At 36.1% G+C, this 18,762-nt stretch overlaps 2 protein-coding genes across 2 annotated transcripts; both read left to right on the forward strand.

Moving 5' to 3' along the window:
* The first annotated feature begins 721 nt into the window (after positions 1–721).
* Positions 722–10,993, forward strand: LOC122052850 (aconitate hydratase, cytoplasmic-like). Its single transcript, XM_042614580.1, has 20 exons — positions 722–1,001; positions 1,091–1,195; positions 1,276–1,436; positions 3,119–3,211; positions 4,066–4,251; positions 4,386–4,547; positions 5,308–5,452; positions 5,525–5,667; positions 5,751–5,807; positions 5,884–5,963; positions 6,028–6,103; positions 6,391–6,576; positions 7,662–7,729; positions 7,822–7,940; positions 8,025–8,146; positions 9,267–9,365; positions 9,456–9,935; positions 10,072–10,170; positions 10,271–10,513; positions 10,591–10,993. The coding sequence occupies exons 1-20, from the start codon at positions 761–763 to the stop codon at positions 10,663–10,665; spliced, it is 2,940 nt and encodes a 979-aa protein (XP_042470514.1). The 5' UTR covers positions 722–760; the 3' UTR covers positions 10,666–10,993.
* A 6,799-nt stretch (positions 10,994–17,792) lies between these two features.
* LOC122054137 (protein LURP-one-related 8-like) lies at positions 17,793–18,743 on the forward strand. Its single transcript, XM_042615960.1, has 2 exons — positions 17,793–18,125; positions 18,198–18,743. The coding sequence occupies exons 1-2, from the start codon at positions 17,874–17,876 to the stop codon at positions 18,582–18,584; spliced, it is 639 nt and encodes a 212-aa protein (XP_042471894.1). The 5' UTR covers positions 17,793–17,873; the 3' UTR covers positions 18,585–18,743.
* Positions 18,744–18,762: the final 19 nt, after the last annotated feature.

Raw genomic sequence — 18,762 nt, forward strand, 5'->3', positions numbered from 1 at the left:
GGATATTGAGTTGTCATTAGTGGGCAATATTTATAAATGTTACTAACGGGAAGCATACAATGAGGATCATTATCATTTGAATTATTTGTTGATGGCGACGAGGAAGTAAACTCAAATAGGAAAATATTATCTTAAATATATTGATAGAATCAACTGAACCCTATCTATTTAATAGTAGAATATAAGAGGCAGTATCTCTTGGATCATTTTTTATGGTCCAAGGGATGTGCCACTTGTATTTATGGTCGGATTACAGTTACGATCCGGTCGTATATAGTTGTGATTCCTTCCTGGGTTCATCATCCCCACCAGGTTATAGTTTTTATTCGGAGCAGATGGTCAAAGGTCGCCCGGAGGACATCCTCGCTCGACGCCCAGTAATTTAGCCACTTATCCACCACCAGAGGTCTTCGGACGACCTCCGGTCGTCCGCTTCGAACAAAAACTATAACCTGATGAGGATGATGAACCCAAGAAAGGATCACAACTATTTATAGCTGGATCACGGTCATGATTCAATTATAAATACGAATGATATATTCTCTAGACCATAAAATAGTAGTCTAGGAGATCTATGCTCAGAATATAACTCATTTATGCAATAGATGCGGGTCTAAGACTGATAGAATTTTGGACTAGAGGATCCTGCCCGATTGTCATATTGAACGATTCTTAATCTCGCACTATAAAACCCACCGCCCTGGTCGTTGTAGCACTCGCCCGTTCACCGTCTTCCATCGCCTTCGCGAAAAGTCCACCAATGGCGGGGGTTCTCCTCGCACGCTCTTCGCCGCGCATCTCCTCCTACTCGCTTTCTATGTCAGCTCGTTGCTTACCCTCGCTCTCCGCATCGTCTCCCCCTCCGCGGCCCTCGCGCCATGCTTCCTCCCCGCCGCCTGCGCGCCACCTCGCCGACCCGCGGTCGACGATCAGCCACCGAGCGCTTGTCCGCTCTTCTGCTGCAGTCTCCGATCGATTTGAGAGCCGGTTCGCCACCATGGGTATTCTTTCTCCTACGCGTTTGCTTCTTTGCCCTTTGCTCATTTTCCCAATTGGATTTGGAGTTATTTGTTCCAACTGGGTTTTGTAGCGATGAGGAATTCGTACGACAGCATCTTGGCGACGTTGCCGAATCCGGGAGGTGGGGAGTTTGGGAAGTACTACAGCTTGCCGGCGCTCTCTGATGCCAGGATCGGTAAGGCTTCCGGTGGAACTCTCATTCTTCTGGAGTTAATGTTATTGTATTAATTTGGATAAGCTGTCGTGGTGGTTTAGATCGGCTTCCGTACTCAATAAGGATTCTTTTGGAATCCGCGATTCGGAATTGCGACGAGTTCCAGGTAACTGCAAAGGACGTAGAAAAGATCTTGGACTGGGAGAACACATCGCACAAACAAGTTGAGATCCCCTTCAAACCTTCTCGTGTTCTCCTCCAGGTATGTTCTCGTCTCCCTGCTTAGTTTTGGAAACTATTGTGACCCCATAGTTTTTTTCCCTATAGATTTGTGGTCTTTGTGTCTGAAGCTATCTATTACTTGAGCAAAAATTAAAAGGAACACCGTGAGGAGTTTTAGACTTTATGCTTTTATGGCTATGTTATTTGAAGTCCGTGCAGTTATTACAGTGCTAGAGCCATAGAAGACCATCTAAGCTAGCACTTTTGGATAAAAATGCTATATGCACTTAATAGGTTTGGGCCTTCTGGCTGTCAGCCACTTTGCTATTATTATTATTATTATTTTGAGATTTTTAGATTCATAATAGTTTTGATTAAAATTACTACATATCAAAATTTCCAAACTTTGTTGTGTTTTCTGGACCTATAAAGTTGTCCTATGATTTTGTTTTCTAATTTTAACCAACTTAGATTTATATAGCAGTAGAGTGTCTGCCAAAGCTGCTACATGAATTTAAATTTCCCAAATCTCACAAACAAACCCTGATTCGTTCCCTGAACTTCTAGACTATTTTGTGACTTTATTTTCAATTTAGACGAGCTTAGGATGATTGAGAAAACTGTGATGCTGACCTAATATTGCCCAAATTAACCTCATTTGTGTTTCCTAAACCCTCTGGATTCATCATACAGTATTAGTTGTTTTGTTTGAGTCTTATAAGGCTATGCAACCCTGTTCTGTTCTCCTAGACCCTCTGTAGTTATTTATGTTTTTTTCTTCCAATTTTGACTAGGTTTATTTTGCATTTTCAATCAAAAATGTTACATGCACCTAAATTGTCCGAGTTTCAAATGTGTTCCTTGCACCCTCTAAAGTTTCATTCTATACCCTATCCTTTCCAATTTAGGTCTAATAGTGGTTTTGTCCAAAAATGCTACATGGTAACCAAAATGTCTAAATTTTACAAATGATGCCCTCTATTGTGTTCTATACCATTTTGTTTTTGGTTTTTCAATTTTGATCAAGTTAAGTCCATGCTTTAATTTCTACCCAAGTTTTAAATATAAACCTTTTTTTGTGTTCCTTGAGTCATCTGATGCCGTTCTATGGTTTCATTTTCTAATTTAAGTCTATTTAAATTCTCATACTACTTTTGGCCCAAAACTACCAAATTCAAAGTACCTAAATCTCATAAATGAACTCTAGTTGTATTTCTTGGACTTTCTAGGCTACCCAATGCCTTTGTTTTTGAGTTCATATTAAGTTAAGTTTATGTAACACCTTTGACCACTACGCAAGAGATTCTTTATGAGAGGGGCCATAATACACTTTGCAAGAGATATTTGACATGATTAAAAAAAAAAAAAATCTTTGTTCATGTCCACAAGCTCTCAAATTTCCTGGTTCAGTATTTTACTGTTACAACTTTTCAAGTATCATCGGTAATACGTAATCTAAAGTTGCATAGACAGTAGGGATACCTTTTGCAATCTTGCTTCGTATTCTTCATATTCAGGGGTCAGGAGTAAATATCTTCCTTTACCATGTAGGTAATCATTGAGATAGGGAAAAATTACTGCAAGCGTTTCAGTTTAGAATTTTTTTCTCATTTTTAATGTGGTTTGTGGCATTATTCAAAGTAATATAATTTCGTTAACATGTTTTTCTGTGTCCAAGACTCCAAGTTATAACCTCCTGGATCTTCAATTTGCCTACTACAGGATTTTACTGGAGTTCCTGCTGTGGTTGACCTTGCTTGCATGAGAGATGCTATGAAACAACTGGGAAGTGATCCAAATAAAATCAACCCGTTAGTAAGTCCTTTAAAATGTTACTTGCACTATTCCTCACTTGTCTGATCAACTATTTTTCTTTTTGTGTATTTTGTGTCATGAATGCAGTTGATTTTTTTTTTTTCATTTCCAAAATGACTTAAAAAGCAGTGGTTCTTCATTTTTGTTTTTGAGCATTCAGCGGTTGTTGTTCTTTTCTCAAAAAGCTAAAATATGTAATATATTTTCATTAATTGCAACATTTATGTTTTTCTTTTGTGGACTGGTTGAGTTATATTGACACCGGAAACCACTTGAATTATGAACTGTGTTTTTTTTTTCTTTATTAAAGATCGATGTTCGAGTTAATGAAAACATTGCATATAGGCAAGAGAAGGTGGTATTGTAGTTTAGGACTACTAAATCTTATCCGTAATATAGCATGGTTTTATTTGAGAAGTTTGCAGTACATTTATTTTTATTGTGATATTTTTTAATTTTTTTGGGTGAAGTTCACCTACTCCTAAAAAGAATCAAAACAGGGACTCTGTCTCCTGGTAAACCTTTATTCTTTTGGTTTGAAAACTTATTCTGTAAATGATGATGCAGGCATATGGTGCATCTTCCTAGCTACTTATAGACCGATACAATCATACCCATTTTCTGTCTTTCTATCCATTGAATTGGTAGGATGAATAATTGGTGAGAAAATTCTTTTGTTTGTCTGAGTTTTGGATCGCTAGCATTCTCCTGTTGGGGTATGAAATTATATGAAAGAAGAAAAGATGTAGATGAATGAAACATGCTACTACTAGCAGATAGCAATTTATTCTCTCTTTTAGAATTTTTTTACTTGATCTACAAAATACTTAGTATACTTGCAATCTATCACATAGGTTCCAGTGGATCTTGTTATTGACCATTCTGTGCAAGTCGATGTGGCACGATCAGAGAATGCAGTGCGGGCAAACATGGAATTTGAATTCCAACGCAATAAGGAAAGGTTTGGTTTTCTTAAGTGGGGTTCCCATGCATTCCAAAACATGCTTGTTGTTCCACCAGGGTCTGGCATTGTGCATCAGGTAATGCTGGCATTGTTCCACCATGAAATAGTGATTCTAACTTGGCATTTGAAATATGTTCCTTAGTTGTCCTTATTCGGATCTCTCTCTCTACTTTCTTTTTTAGTTTTTGGTTTTGAAAATTTCTTCTGCAGGTGAACTTAGAGTATCTAGGTCGAGTTGTCTTCAATACTGGAGGAATTCTTTACCCGGACAGTGTTGTTGGCACTGATTCTCACACAACAATGATAGATGGACTAGGTGTTGCTGGCTGGGGTGTTGGTGGAATAGAAGCAGAAGCTGTAATGCTTGGTCAGGTAAATTTAGCTGATTGGCGATGTGAAAATATCTAGATTATCATCTGCTTGCATTTTTTTTTTTGTTGATTTGGAAATTTCTTGGTTCACAAGAATCTCCATTTCCTTGTTTTAATTTTGGATAGATGATTTGAACCTTTTTCTATGAATGAGTATTTTTTGTTTTTGTTTTTACCTGCAACAAACTGTTTAAGAATATAACACATACATATTAGTGTTATTATATATATATATATATATAGATAGATAGATAGATATATAGCTTAATTTTTTTGTTATAAATTCTAAAATAATTCTATTAATTACTATTAGGAAAAATATAGTAAATAGTAATTAAGTATAGGATAATTTACTATTAAATAGTAATTAAAAGTATAATTATTTACTTATATCTTATAGTAAATATTTACTTGTAATTAATAATCATAATTATAATTATTAGTAAACTAAAAGCAAATAATTAATTATAATTAGCGGCAAATAATTATAACCTAAGTATATTATAATTATTATGTAAATAATTGATTACAATAAAATAATTGATTAAAACTTACAACTTATTTTAAGGAAAGTTAATCATTCTAACATTAATAATTCAATTAAATAAGCACTAAAATTGTACTAGCACAATACAATATAGTACTAAATCTGTATCATTCCAACCAAAGACTAAATTTCAGCATCAAAAAATACTTTTCATGATGACTTTGTTATACATGCATAATATGCAAAAAAAATCATAATGTAATAATCTTTGCAGCCAATGAGTATGGTGCTTCCTAGAGTTGTCGGTTTCAAGCTCACTGGGAAATTGAGGAATGGTGTGACGGCTACAGACTTGGTTTTGACTGTGACCCAAATGCTAAGGAAGCATGGTGTTGTTGGGAAGTTTGTTGAGTTTTATGGTAAGTTGACTTATGGGTTATATCATTTATCCTCCTTTCCTATTGCTGAAAATTCTTATTTTCTTAATGCAGGAGAAGGCATGAGCGAACTTTCTTTGGCGGATCGAGCCACAATTGCAAATATGTCCCCTGAGTATGGAGCAACTATGGGTTTCTTCCCAGTTGATCATGTCACGCTGCAATATCTGAAATTGACTGGGCGGTGCGATGCAACTGTAATTTCCTGTTACTTTCCTGTTTTTGTTCTGAGGACTTTTCAAAATGCTTCTATGTTCAATAATATTATTTCAAATTTTAGGTTGCCATGATAGAGTCCTACTTACGGGCTAATAAGATGTTTGTTGACTATAGCCAGGTAACTTGCTCCTGACTCAGTATTTACTTAATTATAGTTTTGTTGATAGTTGTTCTGACACGTAACTCATTTCCAGCCTCAAATTGATAGAGTGTATTCATCTTATTTGGAGTTGAATCTTGAACATGTTGAACCATGTGTATCAGGACCTAAAAGGTTAGAGACCCTGGACACAAATTGAAGTTCTAGCTGTAGTGTTACTGAACATACTATTGTGCAGGCCTCATGATCGAGTTCCTTTGAAAGAAATGAAAGTGGATTGGCAGTCTTGTTTGGATAACAAAGTTGGATTCAAGGTACTCAAGATATTGCTAATTTTTATGAATATCATTGATCTACATAATACCTCTTATTTGCTTGTTAGTCATCAGTATTACAGCTGCAAGCACTTCTATATACCCTTTTTGAAGCAACATTAGATAGAAGGCTATGAACATTATACTTAATCATTCCATTATCATTCTGGACTTTACAATCCAGCAGAGAACAGACTACTTTTGGCAACAAAGTGCATTTATATATAGAAAATACATTTTGGGTGCAATGTGCTTTTTCTATACTGGTGTACCGTGTGTTTTTGTAGGGTTTTGGTGTGCCAAAAGAATCTCAAAATAAAATTGCAGAATTCTCTTTCCATGGTAGCCCTGCCCAGATAAAGCATGGTGATGTTGTCATTGCTGCAATTACCAGTTGCACAAACACATCAAATCCAAGTGTAATGCTAGGTGCGGCTTTGGTTGCAAAGAAGGCTTGTGAGCTAGGCCTGGAGGTTGGCTACTACATTCCATTTTGATGCTTCCTAATAATGCATATTTCCTATTTTTCTCTCTCAAATTTTGATCATTGTTTTTCTCATAAATGAATGTTTGCAAAGTACAAAAATAAGATATTTAAATAAATATTATTGCTTTGAAAATATGACTACTTTTGGATATCCTGACACATTAATAATCTTTAACATCTTCTCAACAGCATGCTGACTTCTTGTTTTCCTTTTTGACTTGTAAAAGAGAATGCTTTAAAAGTATCTTTCCTTGTATATGCTTTATTATTCATTTTTATCTACCAGTCATACCTTCCTTATATTGTTGAACAAAGAACATGGCACCCCCGAGGCAAAGTTGAGTTGGCTGGCAAAACTTGCTACAATGGGCAGAGGTCAATTCTTGGCAAAGCTGAACGAACAACACTCCCCTATAGTGGCCAACTATAGTTTTTCGATTTACCTCCTCACAGATGGTCTTGTGACTGACCGTGTGGGGCCGCTGGGTGACGGATTCCACCTTTTGCTACAATTGAACAAAGAACGTGGCATTATAAATCCATCATCCTCAACCTGATCACATGGATCTTCTCAAGCATTGGCAGCCACCATCCTTGAAAATTTGCAATTAACATAAATTTATGGTAACCTGGATTGATATTTTCTAGAATTTAGATTTCAATTGATGTACTTGTATTTCCAATTTATGTCTTTAATCAAATAATTGAAGACATGTTCCCAACTACTGATTGAATATTGCATCTGATTTAACTAGAATTTATAATCATTGTTTTCTCAATTGACTTGTTTTTTTTCTATCGTCTTTTGCTTCTCACAGTCTTATACTTTCTCCTATTTTTTATATCCTTGTGCTCACAGAGGTAACAAGTTTATATCCTTTCTCCTATTTTTATATCCTATTTTTATATTTGCATTTATCTGAATGCATTTTATCCACACATTAGTTTCTGTGGTAAAATTGTTCATTATTGAGTTGGATAAATTTGATTTTCCATGATGAAGTTCAGGACGTATTTTATAATTGATGCCAATGGTTTACTGAATTTTGATTTTCTTTCATTATTTATCAGGTCAAACCATGGATTAAGACGAGCCTTGCTCCTGGCTCTGGAGTTGTAACCAAATACTTGGAGAAAAGGTAGCTTCAATGATATTAGCAGCAATATCATTTGGAATTTTAACTTCTAACGTCTGATTTTTAAAATTTTTACACTGGAATGTTTGTTTCAGTGGTCTTCAAAAGTATTTAAACCAACTTGGTTTCAACATAGTTGGGTATGGGTGCACCACTTGCATTGGGAATTCTGGGGACCTTGATGCGTCTGTTTCTGCTGCAATAGCAGAGAATGGTTATATTTCTCATTCCTATAATTCCTATATTCTACTACTTTTTCTCTATTGAAATGAATTCTGAAATTGGTTTGCACTTCCAGACGTAGTTGCAGCTGCTGTATTGTCTGGAAATAGAAACTTTGAGGGGCGTGTGCATCCTTTGACCAGAGCCAATTATCTAGCATCGCCTCCACTTGTCGTAGCTTACGCTCTTGCTGGCACGGTACATATGCTATGCTAGTTTATGTTTCATTTATGGGAAAGTAGAAAACAAAGTTGAGCTTCTTCTGTGATTTCTATTATTTAGCATTTGCTGAACATAGTAAGAAATAATAAAGTAGTCACACACACAAATAGAAAACATTGTTCAATTATAAAAATTGTTCTTTTATCTTGTTATATCAAAAATAATTCTGTAAATAAAAAAAAAATACATGATCAAGATTTCTAAGTAGCAACGATTCATTGAGGACATTAATTTTTAGATTGATGTTGATGAACTGATCTGATCCTCAAAAAATGAGTTTATTTTACTTTCAGAACGATGTGCTTATTTGATGCCTCTCATTCTGAAGGTATCACAAGATTCTGAAGTTTGCAAAGCTTTGCAACAACATAAATAGATAAAAATCTTGCAACCAAAAGTGAAAACTAGGGTTCCGACATGCATTTTGAGAGGAAACATGCTAAGAGAAATTGTGATTTTGGATCATTTTATTCTAACAGAGGGAAGAAACACAATGAAAGTGTGACACCGACTTTTGGAAAAGAAAGATATTGGCGGAGAAAAAATGAAAACCAATCTTCTTTAATGACCTGAAATAATAGATAATTAGAAAAGAAATTATAACAATGGTATTTCAAGAGGGGAGAGAGAAACCAACATTAAGATGATCTGTTTGTATCATGGATTAAAGCGTCGAGCTGTGTGGATTGCGGCGCAAGTGAATTTTTATACTGCCCACCAAGTGACATGCAAGACGAATTAGTTGTTAGCATTCGAGCTTCTCAAGTCATGAATAGATTGATTGCTCTCCTTGCTTTGCGACTCATCCCAAGTGGATGTGGTGCACACGAGGGAAACAGAGAGACAAGAGGGACAGAGACTGAGGGAGAGAGGAGTAGCAGGGAGGAGAGAAGGGGATTGATGCTCTCTAGCAAATGACATGCTTGGTGGGTAGCTTCACGGCGAAGAGGAAGAGATGTATTAAGAGTGAGAGCAGGAGCGTACATAGAGATAGAAAGATACCTCAAAAAATGGAAAAAGAAAGTCAGAAAAAGCACTGTTAGGGAGAGGATTTTAACACTTCCCATTTGTTTGCCTAACGACAATCATTTTGCAGGTTGATATTGACTTTGAAAAAGAACCTATAGGGACCTCAAAGGACGGAAACAAGGTCTACTTCAAAGATATTTGGCCTAGTACTGAAGAGATAGCAGAGGTATATTTAACCCTGCTCCCTTTTTTCCTACAAAGAACTTCATCCATAAGGCTTGGTTAAATCTCACTTTTCTATCTTTTGTTTCTTAAGGTTGTACAATCCAGCGTGTTGCCAAACATGTTTAAGAGTACCTATGAGGCAATAACCAAAGGCAATCCCATGTGGAATCAGCTTTCTGTTCCTTCAAGTACAGAGTACACCTGGGATCATACATCAACATACATTCATGAACCTCCTTACTTCAAAAATATGAGGATGTCTCCTCCTGGGCCACACCCTGTGAAAGATGCCTACTGCTTGCTAAACTTTGGTGACAGTATCACAACAGATCACATTTCACCTGCTGGAGCCATTCCCAAGGATAGTCCTGCTGCCAAGTACTTGATGGAGCATGGTGTTGATCCAAAAGACTTTAATTCGTATGGGAGTCGGCGTGGCAATGATGAGGTGATGACGAGGGGAACATTTGCAAATATTCGTCTTGTTAACAAACTATTGAAAGGAGAAGTCGGTCCCAAAACTATTCACATTCCGACAGGAGAGAAACTTTCTGTTTTTGATGCTGCCATGGTAAGCCAGTTGGGATTTCTAGCCATAAATAGTTTACTAGATACTGCATAAACCTGCATTTATGGTCCTTGGTTTTGTTCATATTCTTTAGCATTTGGTTCCATTTGATTGACACACTCTTGCACTTTGTCTGCAGAGATACAAAAGTGAAGGCAATGATACTATAGTATTGGCGGGTGAGGAATATGGTAGCGGAAGTTCTCGTGATTGGGCTGCAAAAGGCCCCATGCTTCAAGTATGTATTTCCCTCTTGTTACTATCAAATTGAGCAACTTGTCGTAGTGTGACGATCGTTCCTGATTGCAAATATCGTCTAACCATTGGCACCATTGCAGGGCGTTAAAGCAGTAATAGCGAAGAGCTTTGAGAGAATTCACCGTAGCAACCTTGTTGGCATGGGAATCGTGCCCTTGTGTTTCAAGCCTGGGGAGGACGCAGAGACCCTTGGTTTGACAGGCCACGAACGTTACACTATGCACCTCCCAAGCAATGTAAGCGACATTAAACCTGGCCAAGATGTCACTGTAACTACTGACGATGGCAAGTCTTTCGCATGCACTGTTCGCTTCGACACTGAGGTATATCAGTAACTGTTGCACCAATGTATTTTACGCCCTACTGTTTTGTTATAGTACTTAAGGTGCGTTTGATGCAGGTGGAACTGGCATACTATGAGCATGGTGGAATCCTTCATTACGTCATTAGGAGCTTGATCAACACCAAGAATTAGTTTTGTTCTAGTGTACGTAAGAAGTCATTACTACAGAGCTTTTGCTTTACGACGGCGTTTAGTTTTGTAAGATTGATCTTGGGTTCTTGGGGTTTTCATTCACACCGCCCAAGAAATAAAACTACGAATGCGAACTCGTGAGTGAGATCGGGGCTCGAATCCATATTTATATGAAGATGATAGTTGATAATGATGAGGGTTTACGTTTTTTTCCCATATGACTCGACAAATCTATGTTTATTTGGTACTTATGGTCCTATTGTGGAATTATTTTTATTAACAAGTTTGAAAAGATTTTTTAGTAGTTTTAATATTAAATTTCATATTATCTGTTGTATTTTTAGGATGGTTGAAGTCATTTTGTGCATTTGTTTTTTTTTTGTTTGAATTAAAAAAAAATCATCTAAACTTAATAGTTTTGTCAAAACAATTAAATGAATTTAAAATAATTAAATTCCTTAAATAGAGTCATTCTGCTAGTCTTTATAGTGTATAGTTGAGTTTGGTTCGCATGTGGCATGGGTAAATTCCGGCCTTCGATGTGCTCAAGGATGAGGCTGCCCGTTGCATGTTTGATGCCTGCCTTCGCCGTTGCCACGAGCGAGTCCTTTGAGACGTCGCTCTCGATGCCAAGCGGAGAAAGTTCGCAACTAATCTTGAGGAACGGGAGCGAGCAGTGGAGGTAGAAGACGAAGCAGATTCTACCAAGCAAGTTCGAACGTCGGGAGAAGGACGTGGCGGTCCGTCTGCAGGAGGAACACGCCGAGTTCCAGTAAGGAAGGCAAAGAAACCTACTTTTGCTTTTGATCTGACTTCCAAGGTAATGTATTATCAGGGTTCAGGGCCGGCTCAAGTAGGCCTCAGGTGAAAAAATAATAATAATAATAATAAATTAGGCTTTTGACATTATTTTAAAAACAATTATTCTTTTTCATTCAAGTCGAAATGGTGGTTTAAATTTTTTTTAATAAATTTAAAAATTAATTTTAAAATATAAGTTTTTTTACAAAATTTATTTTTTCTCATTTTTGAAATGTAAAATTGTTAATTAAATTTTTATATTTAAGTTTTGATAACCTAATTCAGAGAAATGTATGCTTTACGTAAACATTGTATTATTATTAGATATAATAATATATCTTAAGTAGATAATAAGTGTATAATTCAATTAGCCAAAAATAAGTGTATTTAAAATTGTTTAAAAATATAAAAAAGATAGAAATATGTCTAATTACTTAAATAAAAGATCGAATAAATAAAAAGCACATGTACAAAATGACAAAACTCAATACAATCCTTAAAAAATAAAAATCACAACAAAACCAAACTAGTCATTATCATTTATTAAGAACTAAATGAGAGTTTTTTTAGGTAGGGGTGAGCATTCAGTTGATTCGGTCTATAAATTAACCGAATTAATCGGAAATCGATTTAATATTGGCTAGCCGAATCGAATTAAAGTTTTACTACAACCGAATTAACCGAATCAAATTAAAAATTGATTATTTTGGTTAACACCAAATTAATCAAATTTGTTTAAAAAACAATAAAAATAATTTGTACAAAATTAATACTAAATTAACCAAATGCTCACCCCTATTTTTAGACACAAATTAAAAGAAAAAAATAAACCATATTTTTCATTACCTAAACGATAACAGTTGTATGTGATAGAGTGGAGATAAAGGGGAACAGTTGTTTGTGATAGAGTGGAGACAAAGGGGAAATCGAACAACTTATGACTATAAATACATCTAAATAAAAGTTAAACTTTGTCTATCAAGGAAGTGAAATGGTAGAGGTATCTAACTCGTTATTGCTCAAAAATATTAAAATCCTTTATTTTGATCGGATACAATATGGATGAATACATCAGTATTTGAATTTAATCAAGCAAAGAGCATAATAGCATCAACCAGATTAGCGTGATAGCGTTAGGTGTGGTTTCTTTTTCCAATCTCAACGAGCAAGAGAAGCACAGAGAGGAGTTGGAAAAGGGGAAGAGGGGGAACTCAAAAGAAAACTAGCATTTCTATGTTGCATTGTATAGATAAGATAAAAATTTCTAATTCATATTTGTATTGATTAAAGGAGAAAGTGTCACCAGTAAAAGAGAAACATAACAAGAGAAGACTAGAATTGAGAGATATTGAAGAGGAATAAATTAAAAGATCTTATTAAATAACATGCATAATTAAAAATAAATTTAATTTGTTAAAAAAAAGAGCTCCTTTATGATTCTATTTGTTGGAACCATAATGAGTTCTTTTGCAAAATTTGAAGAGAATGAGATCATGCAAATCTTTAATCATGTAAACCCTATTCTTTTCCATTCTCTTAGAAAAATATACATAAAAATATATTTAATATATTAAAAATAATGACCCTAATTTTTAGAGAATAATATCATGCAAATCTTTTATCATGCGGGCCTTATTATTTTCCATTATCTTTATAAAAAAAAACATAAAAATATATTTAATATATTAAAAATAATGGGTCCCAATAAAAATTGGGCCCTAGGCATAGGCCTTAAAGGCCTATTCCTAAAGCCAGTCCTGTGTATTATTTTCCATTGCTTTTAACTTTTTATTTAGGATTTTCGAGCATTTGCTTGCATTCCATATAAGCTACTTTCCATCCTGTTGTCTAGTTGTTTTTTTGACATTTTTATTGTGTTTTGATGGAGAAATTTATTTGTCAGAGTTTAGTTCTAGGAATTGCTTCATAATATTACTATTATACTATTATTTTACACTTCTAGATTTGAGCCGAGTCTCTGTTATAATAGATATATGAGTAGTCAATGCTTTTGTTGAATGCAGTTGGATAACGCAAGGTAAGGTCTTTGGGGGTTCTCATTCCAATTTGCTTTGACATATGAGAATTGTTCTAATGATTTGAATATTTACTTCATACTGTATTTGTAAGTGCAAAAGGATGATCTTTAAATATTCTTATGCCTATCCCAAATATGACTGTCCCTGTAATTTGTTAGGCATCTGAGCAAAAAAAGAGTGAAGATAATGGAGGAATTGCAAAGGATAAGGAAAGGATGTTGAAGGTCTCTTAGAAGAATAATTTGGGAGACTATATTGCTGTGAAGTTGCAACAGCTGTTTGAGATGTTTGGTGGTGTAGAGGATGTTGTGATCTAAGGCATCGAAAAAGAAACATTCTGCCATTGTTGTCATGTCTTCCAAAGATGTTGCAGTGAGTCTAGAAAGGATTATCATGAAATGCTATTACTCTACTGGTAGAAGTTATTCATATGAAGAGTTTGTTTGTACATGCCTGTTATGTAGTTAGGGATGTACTTGATATCCTATACAACATATATCAATGACAGTGGACTACTCTTTTAAATGGTTAATTCATTAAAAGACTGCACTTCTATGTGTAGTTCCATTCAACAATGACAGGAAGATGGAGATAAAACTACGAGTAAAAGAATAGAAGGAAACAAAAATATTGTGAATCTACTATACAAAACATCAAGGGAGAGGGGCAATGTACAGAGGTTCTCTTGTAGTTAAAGTCTGGAATTTACTCAAGTGTATTTGCAAAAATATGTAACTAGTAAATGGTTGATTGAGGCTTGCAGCACAAGTGATCTGGCCTTAGTTCTGCTTTATTTTCTTTGTTTCGTTGTCTTATGTGTATATTGGCAGATTAGTAAGAATTTAGCAATGTTATATAAAAGTTACAAATGAAAACCATTTCGTTCTCTCCTAGACTCTTAATTGTTTCTACATAGTGTTAGATGATATACTAACTATTGATGTATTATGACAGGTGGCTGCTACACACTGTGTGGCTGTCTCTCAAATCCTCTATTTGTTCTTCCTGTTCAAACTCTGGCTCCTGATATACCAAGTCCTTTTTCTGCAAAATTTTCTGAACCTACGAACCCTATGCATGAGAATATCATTGGTGCTGAATTTCAAGACTATGAAGCTTCTATATTGAAGAAACTTCAAAAGGTATAATAAAGCAGCATGTTGAACTCTTACCTTTTATTTAGTGTTAGAGTTCATGCATAATAGTGCCTAGCATAGGAGATTACTTTTATTGGCACTGCTGATATTCTTGATTTCAAGCAGAAAAGTTTATTTGAGATATAAGATACCAAGCATCCTGCTTGTTTCATAAAAAATATGCAGTATTGACTTGGGATTGGCAACCATAAAGCTCTTCATTAGAAATATAGAAACAATGTCGCCATGGGCAAAAATAAAATACAGTTGTTTGCTTTCCTTGCCTAGTCAATAAACCCAACTGATATTTTTATAAATACTATAATAGCATCATCAAAGTTATAATTGACTTTCGTTCATCTGAATTGAATCATATTACAAACTAGTTTAACTAAGAAAAATGAATAAATGCTGGACTGGGCATGTTGAGAGTACTATTTGCCTTATGTAATTAGGCCTTAGGAATCCCCAATCCCTTCCCTTCCTTTGTCGGGGATGTTCCAAATCCCACTGGTCATCTCTTCCCATCTTTGCTCAGCCAGCATCATGTTCACCATCCAAATCAAACTTCAAATCCCTTTCCACTATGATTTTGGATTTGAAGTTTCCGGTTACCAGTTCAATCGAGAAGTAAAGATATCTCAAGGAATCAGATGCTGTCTTGCACTACATGGAATCAATATTATAAGGTCCAATTTAGGCAAAAGATTCAAGTAATCTAGCAGCTAGGTGGGAAACATTGGGATAAGAACAATTTGGAGTAGAGCTCCGGTTCCAATGGGCTATGCTACTTGATATGAGTTTTGACGTGGGTGTTGATCCTAATGTTTGAATGGACTATTTCAAAAAAAAAACATACACATAACCAATAGAAATATTGAGTGACCACTCGAGCATTGGTGTTCAATTGTCAATATCCAACACAGATATGGAAGGGATAGGTTTCCAAGTATCAGAACTAATGGGAGAGGGTAATCAACAGACTATATCTCATTACGAGAATGGTTCGATGAAATGTCATAGATGATGTAGTAGATGAATGTCTTGTTGAGATCTAAGGAATATGAATATATGATGACCAATTGTATCATGCTCAATGTAATGTATGTCTGCCATGTGGTAACTTGAGCTTGCCTGACAGCACAGATGTTACCCGGTCTCAATTACGATTCTTCAACACATGAATCTAAGTGTCTGACATGGCTATTTTTAAGAAGACTGGAGGGTAGGCTAGTTTCCATTAGTTCTGTGGCTAACATATGACAGGTATAAACATGCAGTTTAGTTCTATTTTAAGGTTGTCTTTACCTTAACTTGCATGTTAGCAGTAACTTGGATCATGTTTGCATATTGCTTGATATGGAAATGTTTTTTGATTCTCCCTCCATTGCAAATACCCTCTTCTGTTCTACTGACAATCTGATTATGTTGTACTGGCAAATGAGCTGAAGACAACAGACCTTAAATTTATGGCCAAAAGATGCCCTTCTATGTGCTATTTTAAATAGCATATTCTGTTGGATTGTATATTCTTTCAAATGTCAAAATAATGACAATCTGTAGCAGTTGCATTTATTATAATACCTTAGAGTGTCATTGGATGCAGACTCGGTATTACCTTTCTTAATATAAAAGGGGTTTTCACACAATGATAATATGAATGGCCTTAAATACTCATTATAACTTGGAAGATTTTGGAGTTATTTAGTGGCTAAGATTAATTGCCTTCAAATTTGTTTAGAACCAAAGACTAAAAGAAGCTTTCACATTATTTTGTGTCAAAACCCCTATTCATATTTTTTTTTTTCTGTTTCCTATTGATATATGACAGGAAACCCAATAAATGCTCAAAATGTGGATTTCTCTTTGGACATGATACAACATCATGATCAATGAGTAACAAGCTTAAACAAAACAAATATGGTTTCCAAAATCTAGTACCAGTCAAGATAATGGTGCTGCTGCTACATTGAAGGAGGGAAGGTGCACTGAACTATGATCGCATGGAAATGTGAAGGAAGATGATACGGTACAAAATAAATAAATAAAAGAAATAGGAGCAAGATTTGCGAGCTAATTAAATGTAGAAAATTATTGAAAAGAAAATGTTTTATGCTGAGAGCTGACTAGACCCTAATAGATAATATCTCAGGCAGGTGGATTATTTAAAACATGAGAAACATGTTTTTTTTTTTCTATAACTGACTGTTGAGCAATCATCAAATCAAATGATGGGATCCAAGAATAAAAAGCCTCCATTTGAGTTGACTGTGCTTATTGCCAATTTGTGTGGATGGGCTCCTCAGCCTAACTACCTGTGCATTTGTGTTGCAAATTGGTAGGAAAATGTCTGTATTATTCCCTCTGTCGCATCAATAATGATTATAAGCAGCCCTCGTTAATCATACGATAAATTTATAAGATATAGCAAGGGCTGAATGTTAGTGAAGTCGATAAAAAATATCGTCCCAGAGAGGCCTCTTCAATACCTAATTTAGGTCTTCACAATAGTATAAGACAATCGTGAGAGAAGGTGCTGCCAGGATGATAAATTTTATCTTTTTACAATGATAATTATGGCAAAAGATGAATACGTTCGTCCTCAGTGTCCCCACTAATTCGTCCCAGGATTAACACGGAGGAGGAGGAGGTAAATCACGGACGACTAGCGACTACTAACCTCGGCTTTACATAAGAGACTACTAACATAAGAGAGGTATTTACTTCGGCTTTATTGAGATTTGAACCCCAGACCTAATTGTGATAACACCTCATGCGCTAGCCATTAGACCCATCCGAGGGGACAAATTAATAATGATTATAATGATTATAGGTATCCTTGACATTTAAAGATTTATTTTCAATTTCAATAAATTAATAGATGAATTTTTTTTAATGAATGATTAGTCTAAGAATGTTGGACTGATGGACTATCCACATGCTTTCTGATTTATTCTGGTAACTAATAAATTTTTTTTATAGGACTAGATTGATCATCCCAATTAGTCAAATACACACGATGTCAATTAAAATAAATAAATAAAAATAATAATGATTATAAATTGTTTATTAATTTACACAGATTTTAAAGATCAATATTATGGCGTTTTGGTCCATCAATCATGCATATATATCTTCGAGCTCTCTTGCAACAATCGCAAGTTGAACAAGTGCTTCTTCTTGATTTCTCTTCGAGTTTCAGTCAACCGGAGAAATCCAAGTCCGGCGGATCATGGCGAAGGTTCACCCCAACACTGAAGAAAATTGCGTCGACAGCATCGAGGTCGACGCTGGCGGCCGGAAAGATAAGAGTAGGGTGTTGACGGTGTGGAGGAAGTCTCTACTCTTCGGTTGCAGGGGCTTCACGGTCTTCGACGAGGAGGGCAATTTGGTCTTTCGAGTCGATAACTACGGCTCCGGCCGTGCCGGCGAGATCGTGCTCATGGACGCCGCCGGGAAGCCTCTGCTCACCATCCGGCGAAAGGTGTGTGACCAGTCATTAAATCAGTTTTTATATGAAGCATTTGATTGGACTAAACTAGTTGAATGATCGCAGAAACTGAGTCTCGGTGAGAATTGGAAGGTATACAACGGCGAGGACGCCGTCGACCCCTTGTACTCCGTCAAGAAGAAGTACGCGAGCCGCCTCCGTGCCAAGGCCGCCCTCGCTCGCGTGGCGGACTGCAGGCGGCGAGGCGGCTGCGGCGCCGCTGCCGGGTACGAGGTGGAGGGGTCGTACTACCGGCGGAGCTGCACGGTCTATGACGAGCGACGGCGAGCGGTGGCGGAGGTACGGCGGAAGGAAGCCGCCAGAGGGGTGGGATTCGGCGACGACGTGTACTGCCTGGTGGTGCAACCGGCGGCTGACGCGTGCCTCGCGATGGCCGTCGTCGTCGTCCTCGATCAGATGTTCCGGTCGAGAATTTCTCTGATTAAAGACTGAGGTCTCAAGTTTTTGCAATGATTTTTTTATTACCAAAAAGAAACACTTTTTTTTTTCTTTCATTCATGGTTTTCTGTTTTTTTTTTTATCACCCTAATCCACCCACGAGGTTGAAGGTATAAAAAAGGTTGTTTGGAGTGTATATTTGATTCATAAATTACCATGAAGTAAATCGTAA

The sequence above is a fragment of the Zingiber officinale genome, chromosome 3A (assembly GCF_018446385.1).
Source record: "Zingiber officinale cultivar Zhangliang chromosome 3A, Zo_v1.1, whole genome shotgun sequence".
Lineage (NCBI taxonomy): Eukaryota > Viridiplantae > Streptophyta > Magnoliopsida > Zingiberales > Zingiberaceae > Zingiber > Zingiber officinale.